General features: G+C 34.7%; 2 protein-coding genes across 6 annotated transcripts; one reads left to right on the top strand and one right to left on the bottom strand.

The window, feature by feature from the left end:
* LOC127249135 (uncharacterized) lies at positions 1-3,434 on the top strand. Of its 2 annotated transcripts, XM_051271798.1 has the most exons (9): positions 1-401; positions 808-921; positions 1,161-1,229; positions 1,340-1,359; positions 1,440-1,492; positions 1,596-1,626; positions 1,826-1,901; positions 2,763-2,902; positions 3,052-3,434. In XM_051271798.1, exons 1-9 carry the CDS (start codon positions 206-208, stop codon positions 3,061-3,063), a joined length of 711 nt encoding a protein of 236 aa, XP_051127755.1. In that variant the 5' UTR covers positions 1-205; the 3' UTR covers positions 3,064-3,434. The 2 variants fall into 2 exon arrangements, with proteins under 2 accessions (XP_051127755.1, XP_051127756.1); XM_051271799.1 differs by lacking the exon at positions 808-921.
* Positions 3,435-5,178: 1,744 nt separating this feature from the next.
* On the bottom strand, positions 5,179-10,338 carry LOC127249185 (uncharacterized). 4 transcript variants are annotated; one of them, XM_051271880.1, is made up of 7 exons: positions 10,229-10,338; positions 8,623-9,982; positions 7,796-8,482; positions 7,622-7,705; positions 7,437-7,512; positions 7,049-7,362; positions 5,179-5,602 (listed from the first exon to the last, which is right to left on the bottom strand). In XM_051271880.1, exons 2-7 carry the CDS (start codon positions 9,958-9,960, stop codon positions 5,366-5,368), a joined length of 2,736 nt encoding a protein of 911 aa, XP_051127837.1. In that variant the 5' UTR covers positions 9,961-9,982; positions 10,229-10,338; the 3' UTR covers positions 5,179-5,365. The 4 variants fall into 4 exon arrangements, with proteins under 4 accessions (XP_051127837.1, XP_051127838.1, XP_051127839.1 ...); XM_051271881.1 differs by having other exon boundaries at positions 8,623-10,117; positions 10,229-10,279; XM_051271882.1 differs by lacking the exon at positions 10,229-10,338 and having other exon boundaries at positions 8,623-9,507; positions 9,606-9,777.
* Positions 10,339-13,238: the final 2,900 nt, after the last annotated feature.

Below are 13,238 nucleotides of genomic sequence, written 5' to 3'. Positions count from 1 at the left end.
ATGATCGATCTCCACGCATGCTCCTCGCCACATTGATCAATCTGAATTTGATGCGACAAAATACTATAAAAATAACAATGAAGTAACTGGAATTGTGCATCGAGTGGAAGACGGAGAGTGAGATTGGAGTTTGTGAGCCTCAAGACGAACGAACGAATCACCGGAGTGCATTGCAGCCGAACCAAGCCAAGCAAGCAAATTGAAGATGACCGCAGGAAATCAGCCGCCGGCAAGCAGCAGCCACACCCAGGCTTACGGAGAAGCGTCGTACTGGGACAACCGCTACGCTCTGGATCCCTCCACCTTCGATTGGTATCAGAAGTACCCTTCCCTCGCCCCTCTCATCCGCCTCTACGTTCCTCCTAACGACCGCGTTCTCATCGTCGGCTGCGGTAATTCTGGTACGGTACACAACACACCACAACACAACACAACACAACTATTTCGTTTTCCATCTGACCTAATGAATGCTAGCTTCCGCGAATTCTTGCGTTTATAAATATATTGAGCGAGGCCAGGCCGTTAATTAAGCATTCGTATCGGTTCCTCGAGCTTTCATGAAAATTGAAAAGATCCCCCTTTTTTTTCCCTACGACGAAACTCCGAAGCACCCTACATAGTACATACCGTCCAGCTCAGATATTACCCTTTGCTTTCAACACATTATTTGATTAAAAGAGATGTAATAAAAAATACTCTACTCACAAGAATAGCAGTGCCTCTGTTTCCTTCTGGTTTTCAGAACCATGAAATGGCTAGCTCCGTTACTGTTTCATTGTGCTATTTATTACTTACTTCTCCCGGCAGCCTTCAGCAAATGCATGGTTGATGATGAATACCTTGAAGTCGTTAATATTGATATCTCCTCGGTGGTCATTGATGCAATGCAAAAAAAGTATTCTGCCTGCTCCGAGCTCAAATGTATCTTTGATAAAGAACATATGTAATATTTTCAGGCCAGTGTGTGTCAGTTACTTTCTATTAGCAAGGCCAGAAAACACGAATACAAAGATTAATTTAGGCCTGATAAGGCGATTAAAAACTGTAATACTACATGACTGGAGAAAGAAACACAAAGCATCTCATTACTTACTTGATAGAAATGTGCCTTTGAGAATAGAGTAGAGTAGTTCAGTCAAATTTCCTTAATGCCCAAGCAGATATGAAAATGGATGTCCGAGATATGAGTGCCTTTGACAAAGGATCTTTTGGTGCTGTTATTGATAAAGGTACTTTTTCATAATACAGAGTGCTCTTTTTATTTTACTGTATGGTGCGGAGCGCGGCTACAGCCCACAGTTTCTAATTAATAATATATGCCTTTTGTGTATCCGTCCAGGAACGCTGGACTCTCTTTTGGTGAGTCATCTATGTTCAGTGTTCGCTTGGTCAATGGATATGATATACCTTGACCTGACAGTATTACGTTCGTCTTGCAGTGTGGACAAAACTCACGGCAAAATGCAGCTAAGATGCTTGAGGAAGTCTGGAGGTACATTCCAGCAACTTGAATGTCTTTTATCATTTTCAATCTCTTGGTGTTGGTTACCTTTTCCTACTCTGTTCATAAGTTGAAGCAGTTGATGACTATATAGGGTCCTCAAGGATAAAGGAGTATATATTCTGGTACTTCCACTCATTTTATCCTCCCTTGGCTTTTATTCTATCTTATTTATTTATTTATTATTGTATGGAAGACTGTAACAAAAAAAAAAAAAAACAATAAAAAGTGGGAGGTGGATAAGTGAAATGCAAAACCCAAAAGTTGCATCCAAGCCATCCTACATCTTGAATTTCGTAAATCAATATGGATCGTATGTTGCAGGTTACGTATGGATCGCCTGTTTATCGATTACCCTTACTGAAAGACTTGCCATGGACAACTAAGCTGCATGTGATAGGTAATTAAACTTTCTAGCCCTAGGGAGCCATGTTCCCACATTTATATTGAAGCATTCCCATTAAAGGTTACATTTTGGGGTTGAAACATGACTTTTCTGTTGCCTTTCTTGTCGGGGAAGGACATTATGTGAAGTAGGTTCTTTGGCAGCGATTAGATATATTTTTAGAATATCTTTGTGTTATTAGTCATTTTAATAATAGGAAATTTTTGAATTAAAAGATAATTATTTGATATAATATAAATAATGATTTGATGCAATATTCTTAATTGAGAATTGATTTTTTATGTAATATTACAAGTATAAAATATATATGTATAGTTGTTGATTTTGATAATTGTTAGAAAGGAAAAAATGATAAATAGCATGAAAATAAAGTTTAAAAAGTAACTAAACAGATCTATACTTTTGTGACATTTGTCCAACAATGCTTTGGTGGTTATTTTCTAAATGCGGACAATGGAAGGAAATATAATTAAATGATTTTTCATCAGGATCTAGATATGTAACAAGAATATAGATCATATTTTACGTCAAGCTAGATACGGGAATTAACTAACAGAAGAATTTTGAGTACGTGCTATATGATAATGGGCTTTAAGATGCTAGTATGTTCAATTGATTTGTGGAATAACAGATTTCGTATCCGGCAGAAGCCATGGAACAATCAGAGTGAAACTTAGATGATACAATTGACACTGCCTTCGTCTGAATAGCAGTATGCATTTGTTCGAATTTTATGATTTAAGTGGAAACCATCCCTTGTTTCCATCCTTTCAGTCGTTTGTATGATTAGGAGCATTTGTTTGATTACCAGATGAAGGTTCCTCTCTTTAACCTTGTTGTGTTTGCTGCATGCAGAAAAGCTTCCATCGGGAAATAGTTCACATCAGATCACCAGGGATCTCACCTCTCCCATTGCTTTAGATGTGAATGGAACCTCTGCAGAAACTATCGCAGGGGTGAAGGCTGATGTTCACTATATCTACGTATGCATTAAGGTGGGGGTTACTTAAGAGTAGCATTCTACTTACACAGGTTGCTATATATGTTACCTGTACCTGATAAAGTAGGCAAACTGGCAAAGCTATATAGTGCCTGAAGTCGGTTGTTTTCTACACATACTACTAACTGGCCTCATCTTTTTCAGGACAATGAGTGAAATACAAGCACCAGAGGAAAGAGTATAAGATTGGTTAGCTTCAGCAATGCGCACTAGGGTACACTACAGCCATTGAACTGCCAGTGAATTTGTTTAAGCATTATTGATAGCATAGCATACGACCCGCTGGTTTCGTTTGGTGTGCTGCATAATAGGGAAAAAAAAGAACTTGTGAACACTGTGGAAGTTTACTCAAGGCCTCAACGAGCGGAGCTTTGACTTTGATATGTTACTACGTACTTCTTCGGAAACATTCTCTACAATTTCATGTTGAATATTCTCACTCACATAGCTGGCAGTTTAGACTGATAATAACCAAACGAAATATAAGCAAAATCTACATGCTTGAAAAGTTTGCCTTTATTCTTTAATTTTCTACATTTTTTTTTTTTTTTTTGGCATCCGAGTGAAGTTGGAATGCTCAGTATTCAATACACCACCACCAACAAAACATCACTTTGGAAAGAATGAATGTGCATGCATGCCGGTAGCTTCTTATTCACCATCAGATTCCCCCTGATAACCACTCTAAGTGGGAGTGACAACAACTTGGGGACGCTATAGCGACACCTTAACAGTGCCGTGACGGTGTCTAAGCTAACCCAGAACGTTGTTGTTCTCTAGCCCAACTCATCCAGGCCCCTAGACTCCAATTCTCAGCCCCTAAACTCTTGAACCTGGTCTACTCAGCTCTCTCTTCCCCGATCCCTCCCAATCTCACTGTGTCACTGTTGTTGCCCGTAGGGGTGACCAAAATATTCGAAAAATTTAATCCGAATCAAACCGAAATTTAAAATTTGGTTCGGATTTTTCGGGTTTTCGGATTGGATCGGATTGAATTTTTAACAAATTTCGGATTTTCGGATCGGATCGGATCGGAATACTTAAAATTCTAACCAATCCGAAATATAATATTTTAATATATTTTTTTATTATATATATATTTAATATTTTATTAGAAAATATTATATTTTAATATAAAAAACTCAAATTTATTAATTATGTTTTAATATATTTAATTTTTATATATTATATATATTTAATATTATAAAATAATAATAAAATATAAAAGAAATTTAAAAAATAATAATAATAATATTTAGAATTTTGGATTTTTTTGGTTTGGTTCGGATTTTTTAGGTCGGATTACGGATTTTTGGATTTCGGATTTCGGTTATTTCGGTTCGGATTGGTTTTTTCAAAAATTTTGGATTTTCGGATCGGTTCGAATTTGGCAAAATTCGAACCGAAAATCCGAATGCTCACCCCTACCCGCTTTATCCTACTATTAGATTGTGTTCTCACGTGGATTTTAACATAGGTTTTTACTATTCAAATTCTTTATTTTTTTCAAAAATATCAAATCAAAATATTACTTTTCGTTTTTTTATATTATACTACAAGTTTATTTTACATTCAAAATATAACGTCAAAATCTATTTATAGCAAATCAAACAACTATTCAAATTAATTTTTTACTATTTAAATCCAAACCCAAACCCACAAACAAACACACCCTAATCACAAACACACCCTTTATAGAATGAGATTATAATACATATATTATTATAATATATAATTATATGATAAAATAATTTGGTATTTACTTTAATTGATTAATATATAAAATTATTAATTTTATTTGAAATATTTTTAATTATATGATAAAATTAATAATAAGTTAGTTATTAACTAATGATAAAAATAATTTTTAACATTACTAATATAATTAAAATTTATAATTATATTTCGAAAAAAAATATATATATATCTAGTGTGACTTGCCTAAAATATAATTAAAACGTATAATTATATTTCGAAAAAAAAAATGACAAATTACGTAAAAACGAAGAAAGTAAATAAACCAGGTTCAAGCACCTAATAGGATTTCTGGTGATAATCCAGTTGCCTCAAATTTCATAAACGTACCAATAACATCCTCTCCCTTACTTTATGAAACAAATATCCTCACATATAAACACATTTTAAATACAATTGTGAGTATGTCTTTAGTTAAATGAACCTGTAATAGACACCAAGACCTTGTAACATAAGCAAAACTATTCACATCAGTAGGAACACCAACATATTAAAAGCAACAATATGCATTTCAAATTGATCTTAACATTAAATAAATAAAATTAAATTAAATATATGGCTAGTATAGAAAAGATGAAGATAACTGATTCACCCTTGCTGAAGCTAACCTTCTTGATCTATTAACAAAATCAGGATACAGAATATATGTGTACAAACAACAGAGTAAGAGAACCTACTAAAATAGATTTTTACACCCAATATACTAATCAGATGCTTTGTTGTCCCATTCTATTGTCATATCGTCGTCAATAAAATTGAGATCTTGATCAGAGCCGGATACTGGATCATTCCGAGTGTGTTTATCAGCACCCAAAGGCTCTACATCTGCAAGTACCATCCCAGCCAGTGTTCCGTTTTGGGAGTCTGCATTTCCGTCATTGAAATCAAATGAATTGGTCTCATATGCATCCCCATGTTCCCTTTCGCTATAAAAAACTTCCTGCAAAATTTCAGTGGAGTGAAAATTATGGTCCAACAATGCCTAGAAGTTCCAAATTACCAAGAGTAAACATCACTAAGGAGAATTATCCAAGGCAGTAATATCAACCAATTGTAAACCTCAGGAAACTTCAGTAGAAACATAAACCGTAGCTCAGATATTATGATTTTCAATTATTTTGCATGTGACTAATTCCATTGTTTCTGATTCCAAACATGTCACAAACAAGAAGTGAATCTAAGTATCAGAAGTATTCAACAATTGCACTATGTAAGACCCTTGATTGATAAGGACGAGAAATTCCTTTACAGTATGTATGGGACAAGGATTTTTAGGGGGTGAAAAGTCATTGTAAGCAGAACCCTCATTTTCCTAGGCATTTTGACAAGGAAATATAAAATCTTAATGTTGTTTTCCTTGCTGTTTTCATTATTATCAAGCATTCAAAATTACTGTACCTTCCTCCCCAGCATCCTCGGACAAACTTGGTGTTGGAAACAGGTGGGGAAATGATAATCAGAAATAACCATTATCAGCAGCTAACAAAATGATGAAACTAAAGCATCTATTTACGGAGACAAATCATTAAGAGATGCTACTCAATAGCAGTTAAAATCCCAGCACACAAATTAACCATAAATTGAGAATTAAAATGTTTATGCTGATTTAGCATGTAAAGGGATATTTGTACATATTTCAAGAATTAACCAGGAGTCGAGACCTAGGGGTTGTTTCTTTTCAAAAAAAAATCCAACATATTTCCCCAAAAAAAATTTAATATATTACACACTCATTATTTTTATTTTATCTATACCATTTTCTATACCTTACATCAAAAAAATTTCTTCAAATGAAAACACAAAACAAACACACCCCTAGAATTGCAGGCGAATGAAATTGTAAATAAAGAAAAATCAGAGAATTGCGAATTGATTCTTTCGTTCAGTAAAACAAAGAATTCAACCGAGAAATATATCATAAAAATGTTAAAAGAGAAAATAATTGATAAAAAAGAAAGAGAATCAACTAAAAGATGTTTTAGCAAATAAATATTAGTATATTTAGTTAGTGAATTTTTATTTATTTTATTTAATTTTGGTTTTGATTTTTTATTTAGACGGCAGTTTAAAGATGATGTTTTAAAAAAATTATAAAAGTTAAATACTAAAATATAATGTGAACAGAATCTATTTTGTTAAGAATTGTAAAAGTTAAATAGTAAAAAAAATTGTAATTCTCTGTATATAGGGGAGAAATAAAATAAGAGAATAGAAAATTAATTTCCAACTATCAATTCTCTATATCAATCACATTCCTAATGCTTAATTACAACAATCACTCAAGTAAGCTTTTACAAATGCTCTACAAACTTGCACACGTTGATACAAACTATGAAGAAAATGTCAAATCTCAAATTCTTGGAAACACAACATTCACAGGTGTTACCTCATCATCTTGCAAAGCCTGTTTGTCTGTCTCTACAATCCAATCATACAAAAGGTCTTCTTGCAGAACTCGCTCCAGGGACAAGTTGCAAGACCTTTTCTTGATCTGGTGTTCCCTAAACCTCAAATTGTAGTGAGCATAGAGAGCTTCATTCAGCCTTTGCTTTGCAAGTCGATTGTGCCTTTGTTCATACATCCGGTCATGTATGCTCCAGTTATGGTCACACCCAAAAGATGAACAAGTCTGACTCAATATACGCACAGCTATCTGTTGCAGCTCCAGACAATTTATCCCGTGTTGTTGCCACCAGGAAGCTAAGTAAATGATAACAATCAGCATAATTAAAGACCGCATGTTACTTTGATCATATATATTTTTATGCCATAACCTGGATCAAGCACTGATCTGGTACTAACGGCCAAGTCAGTTCCGAAATCAGCTCTTGCAGTGCCAAAGTCTGAAATCTGACAGCATACAAATGACAATGAAATACAAGAGCCTATGCCCATGCTAGAAGACAAGAAACCTAATGATTGGGATAAAAATGTAAGGATTGACAAGATAACAACTTGCCTGCATAGATGCTGAAATCCTCCTTGTGTGTTCTGATTCTAATCTCACAACACAAGCATTCAAACCACGCACAACATCTGGATTCTACATGGTGTGCAGTTGTACTTTTTATTGTTATGTGAGCATAACTAATTCAAGCAAAATTATCATTTGTATAGACAATCATTGTCATACCAGAATAAAGTCCGGACGATAACGGTATGAAGGGTTCAGGAAATAAGCAGCCAAATATAGTGGGTGATGAAACACCGAACTCCAATGATTGTCAATCACACTCCAAAAGGGTTCATATTTACGTGCGTCATCATTATGATTTATTTTAATCACAAGCTTCGCCCTGTACATGTCATGGTAAATGAAGGGCATTGACAGGTTCTCACCCCTCTCAATCTTTTGAAGCACTTCCACTATAGGGTCTACTGATCTTCTAACAAACTGTACCTTCTTCCAAAACAGGGAATCCAACACAATACTTTTAACCTCTTTACCCTTGTCCAGATTTGAAAATCTTGATGAATCCCATTTGCCCGACTGGAAAAGTCTTCTAAGACCAGCCCTGTGGTCAAACAAACTTTGCAAAGTGGTAAAATTTGAAGCAGACTGGGTGATAGATGGCTTCAAAAGTTCCTCACCTCCTGTATACTCTTTCTTCATTAGATTCAATAACCAGATCCTATTGTAAATAAATTGTGTAATTTTTTGCCCTTTCTCAATACAGTCACGCACCCGATTTAGTTTCATAAATTCTTCTAGCATTTGATCAATAGAATACACAGCACAAGGAGTCCAAAATAAAGTTCCTCTTCTCTCTTCAAGCATCTTCCCAGCAGCCCGATAACTAGGAGTGTTCTGAGTTATCACCTACAGTCAAAGTTATTGAGGGAGAAAATTGGGATTCATTTCTTAAGGTAGGGTAGGATTGTAATGAGTAAAGTAGGTTGACAAGAAAAAACCTAAACAAACAAGTAATAAAACTGCATTTGAAGATGCAAAAGGCTTACCTGCACAACATTTACCTCCCCCATCTCCTCTACTACTTTATCAAGCAACCTAAATAAATATGTTGCATCCTCAACAACACCTGTGGCATCAACCGAACAAACAAAGTATACTCCACGAGGGCAAGAAACCAAAATATTTATCAGAGTCCTGCTTTGACAATTTCTCCAGCTATCAGCTAAAATGGAACATCCTGTGACAGCCCAGGAAGACTTGTACTCCTCTAGATAGTTTTTAATGGTCAGAATTTCATCATGTAAAAACCGCCCTGATATCAAGTGGCTAGAAGGTCCTGTGAAATCTGAGCCATACTGAGCAACCAACTCCAGCATTTTTTGAAAATACGGGGAATTGGCTGCATGCGGAGGCACTCCCGTGTGGTAGAAAAATTTGCAAATAGCAGAAATGACTTCTCTTCTAGACCTTTTCGAGGAACCTGTTTTGACTTGCTTTCCAGTTCCTGAAATCGAATTTTTGGGTGTTCTCAAAACATGCCATTCCAATCTCGACCTTTTCGAGCATAATTCAGGCACACTAGAAGGACACAATCCTTTGGAAGTTCTTTCCAAATCTTTATCAAATCCTCTACCACTAAGTGCAAATTTATCTTTAGTAATTGGAGATTCAGCTTCCATTTCTTGTTCTTCCTCTTCATTGTCTGAGGTTAGGTAAAACGTAGATGTGTCCTTGGAGTCAGGTCGTCTATGTCTCCTACCTGTCCGATGCCATTTCATGTTCTCTTTTATTTTGAGATATACTTCCTCCGGTGCATTATTACAAGGAGCAACTTCACCTGGGATTCTAGCTAGATGTTGCTTAAATCGGTTGATTCCGCCACTCACAATCTTGTCACAGTAATTACATTTGACTTTCTTTTTCCTGTCATCCTGAGGAACACCATGTTCCCATCCAGGGTCAATATATCCTAATGAGCGAAATGAAGTCGTATTTATCACTACATCCTTGTTATTTGGCGACTGATTACCTCTTTTCCTGTATCTGACATGTTCTCCCTCCTCCGCATCACAAGTTGCGTTGAAATTCAGGTAGCATAGTTCATCACACTCACTTTGCCTTGATTGTTTACCAGCACGGCAACCCTTTAAGTTTTCCTTCATTTTCACAAGGACCTCATCTGGAGCTTTGTCACAATAAGTTACTTCACCAGAAAGTCGGGCAAGATGTTGCTTCAATCTGTAAATGCCACCACTCACTACTTTGCCACAGTAATTGCATCTTACCTTTTTCTTCTTATCGTCTTGAGCGACACCATGCTCCCACCCTGGGTCTACGTATCCAGAAGCTCGTATGGATGCCATCTTTCGGTCATTCTTAATCATGGTTGGCCGACTCGATACAGATCTGTATCGAGCGAGTTCAAAACCGGAACAAAGAAATCACGGGAAGATATTAACAACCAAATCGATGTAAAAACTATGTGGCGTGTATGTAACGGTGCAACTGGAGCAATACTAAAAGTTCTACGCTGAAAAATCACTGAAATGAAAAAAAAAAATAAAAAATTCGGCGATGTCTTCCAAACCAATTAAATTGAAATAATAAAGCAAGAACCGTGTCAAATTTGAGGGACGGAACTACGGGACTTACCACTTGCGCACACATTGGCGCTGCAGAGGGCGAAGTCGAAGACAAAGCCTGAAGACGATTAGACGAGGCAACAATGGAAGACTTAGGGCTTGATTTTATCTTAAATTATACTATTGGGCTATTGGGCTCTTTGAGGTGGGTCAACCCCTGGTTGCCCAAACGCCATCCAGTTGGCTTCAGCTGATAGAGAATCGAATAACATTTGCTTAGTACTATATCACCACGGGCGGCAGCTACGGTTGTTAAATCTTAAAATTTAGCATCACGTGGACAACTCTAGTAAATATATAATACAAATACAGCAATGAACTAGCATTATATGTTATAATTTTATACAACACATACTGTCCTACATTGTATTTGTAATTATAAACCAATAACACAAATATATGAACTAACAGCATTTGTTATATACAACATATAGTGCGTATAATAAAATTGTGTGTTGTTTATATATACTGCATTAAGTCGAACTGGCCCAATACTGAGTATTTTATAACAATTATTAATTTTAAATATAAGACAATTTTGAAATTGAGTATTTTGAATATACTGTAATATTAATATATGATTAGTTGATAAAAATATTAACTATTTATTCAGCTAACCATTAGTTTTATATATTGTGTGTATATAAATGTGTGTTATTATATATATAGTATGATGTGTGTGTATTATATATATAAGAACATGTATATAAATGTATGCAGTATAATAATTAATAAATGAGAATGAAATTTGAGAGAGTAAATAATGGATTGAGATTAACGTGTAGTATACAATGAATTTTTATTACAGAATGAGAATGAAATTTGAGAGAGTAAATAATTGATGAGATTAATGTGTAGTATGCAATGAATTTTTATTACAGAATGAGAATGAAATTTGGCATACAATGAATTTTTATTACAGAAAGGTCATATATATAGGAAATCAAAGTCTATTATATTCGCTACAAATTATACACCATTTCATCTACGAAGGTGAGATGTGGCAAAAGTACACGTATGTATTATGTGTATAACACTCCCTTTTTGATGTTTTTATATAAAGAATGTGTCTCATTAAAACTTTACTATGAAAAAACCCTGTGGGAAAAAAATTTATTGAATGAAAAAGAATAGATCATTCTTGTATTGATTCTCACTATGATCTGAGCACTTTTTTTAGATCCCTGAACCAACGCATTCCAATTTTCTTTTCTAATTTTTCAAAGGTTATCGATAATGCATTGGTTAATATATCCGGTAAATTATTATTTGATTTAATTTGCTGCACATTAATTTCACCATTCTGTTGTAGATCACGAGTGAAAAAAAAAATTTGTGAAATATGTTTCGTTTTATCTCCTTTAATGTAACCCCTTTCGATTGAGCAATACATACTGCATTATCTTCATACAATGTATCTGGGGGATTTTATCGTCAGGTATTAACCCATAATTTTTCAGAATATGTTGAGTCATTGACCTCAATCAAACACATTTTCGACTAACTTTATGTATTGTCAATATTTCAGCATGATTTGAAAAAGTAACAGATAAAGTTTGTTTCATCGATCTCCAAAAGATCACTATTTCACCAAAAGTAAATATATAGTCGATTTGAGACTTAGCTTTATGTGGATCAGATAAATATCTTGCATCGGCAAAACCAATCAATTCATGTCGAGAATCTTTCAAATAAAATAACCCGAGATCAATTGTTCCTTGGAGATAGCGAAAAATGTGTTTAATCTAATTTCAATGTCGTTAAGTAGGCGATAAACTGAATCTTGCCAATAATTTTACAGCAAATGATATATCATGTTGGGTGTTGTTGACAAGGTACATCAATGCGCCTGTAACACTCATATATGACACTTCTGGGCAAAGTATTTCCTCATTTTCCTCTTTTTGCCTAAATTGATCATTTATAGGATCAAGTGCTCTGACGATCATTGAGTTACTTAGTGGATGTGATTTATCCATAAAAAATTGTTACAGTACCCTTTTAGTATATTTTGATTGGTAAATAAAGATTCCATTTTCAAAATGCTCAATTTGCAAACTAAGGCAAAATTTGATTTTTCCAAAATCTTTAATCTCAAACTCCTTTTTCAGATATTCAATAGCTTTCTGGATTTCATCAGGAGTCTCAATTAAATTAAGATCATCGACATATACAACGATGATTACAAATTCAAACCCCTTTTTCACTATGAAAACACTTGGACAAGTAGGGTCATTTATGTAACCTTTTTTTGTTAAGCTTTCGCTTAGACGATTGTACCACATTCGGCCCGATCGTTTGAGCTCATACAAATATTTTTGCAATTTGAGGGAATATGATTCTTTTGGTTTTGATTTGAATGATTCAGGTATGTTAATCTCTTATGGGATTTTCATGTAGACATAATTGTCTAACCATAAAGATAGACAGTAACCACATCCATTAATCGCATATCAAGATTATTGTGTACTGTCAGGCTCACAAGATACTTGGATGTTATTTCATCCATGACCGGCGAATATGTTTCTTCAAAACCAGTGCCCGGTCTCTAGAAAAAACTCTGGCCTACAAGTCTTGCTTTATATCTTATAATGTCATTATTTTTATTTTTATTTCTCACAAATGCCACAAACGCCCACATGTAGCCAACATGTTTAACATTTGTAGGTGTGTGGACTGTGGGGCCGAATAATTGCCATTTATTCAATTAGTCCAATGCAGATTGAATTGCGTCTTTCCATTTTGCCAAATCATCTTTTTTCCGACATTCATCAACTGATTCTGGTTCATAATTCTCGTCATCTTTCATTATGTCGAGTGCTACAGAATATGCAAATGTATTATAAACATTTGTTTTCTTTGTGTTCCAATATTTCCTATTAGTGGTATAGTTAACAGAAGTTTTGAATAACTTCATCGTTACTTTCACCAAAATTTTTAGTATCAACATTTTCGAGGGTTGTACTGACTTTTTCAGGTTTTCGTGGATTCTTATCCTTGGAACCCAACGGTCTGCCACG

The sequence above is a fragment of the Andrographis paniculata genome, unplaced genomic scaffold (genome assembly GCF_009805555.1).
Source record: "Andrographis paniculata isolate CXL003 unplaced genomic scaffold, ASM980555v1 Contig35END, whole genome shotgun sequence".
Lineage (NCBI taxonomy): Eukaryota > Viridiplantae > Streptophyta > Magnoliopsida > Lamiales > Acanthaceae > Andrographis > Andrographis paniculata.
This window is presented reverse-complemented; position numbering and strand designations above follow the sequence as displayed.

Excerpts from the sequence above, each read along its gene's own strand:
- LOC127249135 (XM_051271798.1), top strand. The coding sequence starts at position 206 with ATGACCGCAGGAAATCAGCCGCCGGCAAGCAGCAGCCACACCCAGGCT. Across the intron at positions 922-1,160 it reads TGCCTGCTCCGAGCTCAAAT|ATATGAAAATGGATGTCCGA; the intron begins GTATCTTTGATA and ends ATGCCCAAGCAG. Across the intron at positions 1,230-1,339 it reads TGGTGCTGTTATTGATAAAG|GAACGCTGGACTCTCTTTTG; the intron begins GTACTTTTTCAT and ends GTATCCGTCCAG.
- LOC127249185 (XM_051271880.1), bottom strand. The coding sequence starts at position 9,960 with ATGATTAAGAATGACCGAAAGATGGCATCCATACGAGCTTCTGGATAC. Across the intron at positions 7,706-7,795 it reads ATCGTCCGGACTTTATTCTG|AATCCAGATGTTGTGCGTGG; the intron begins GTATGACAATGA and ends CACACCATGTAG. Across the intron at positions 5,603-7,048 it reads AGGCTTTGCAAGATGATGAG|GAAGTTTTTTATAGCGAAAG; the intron begins GTAACACCTGTG and ends GAAATTTTGCAG.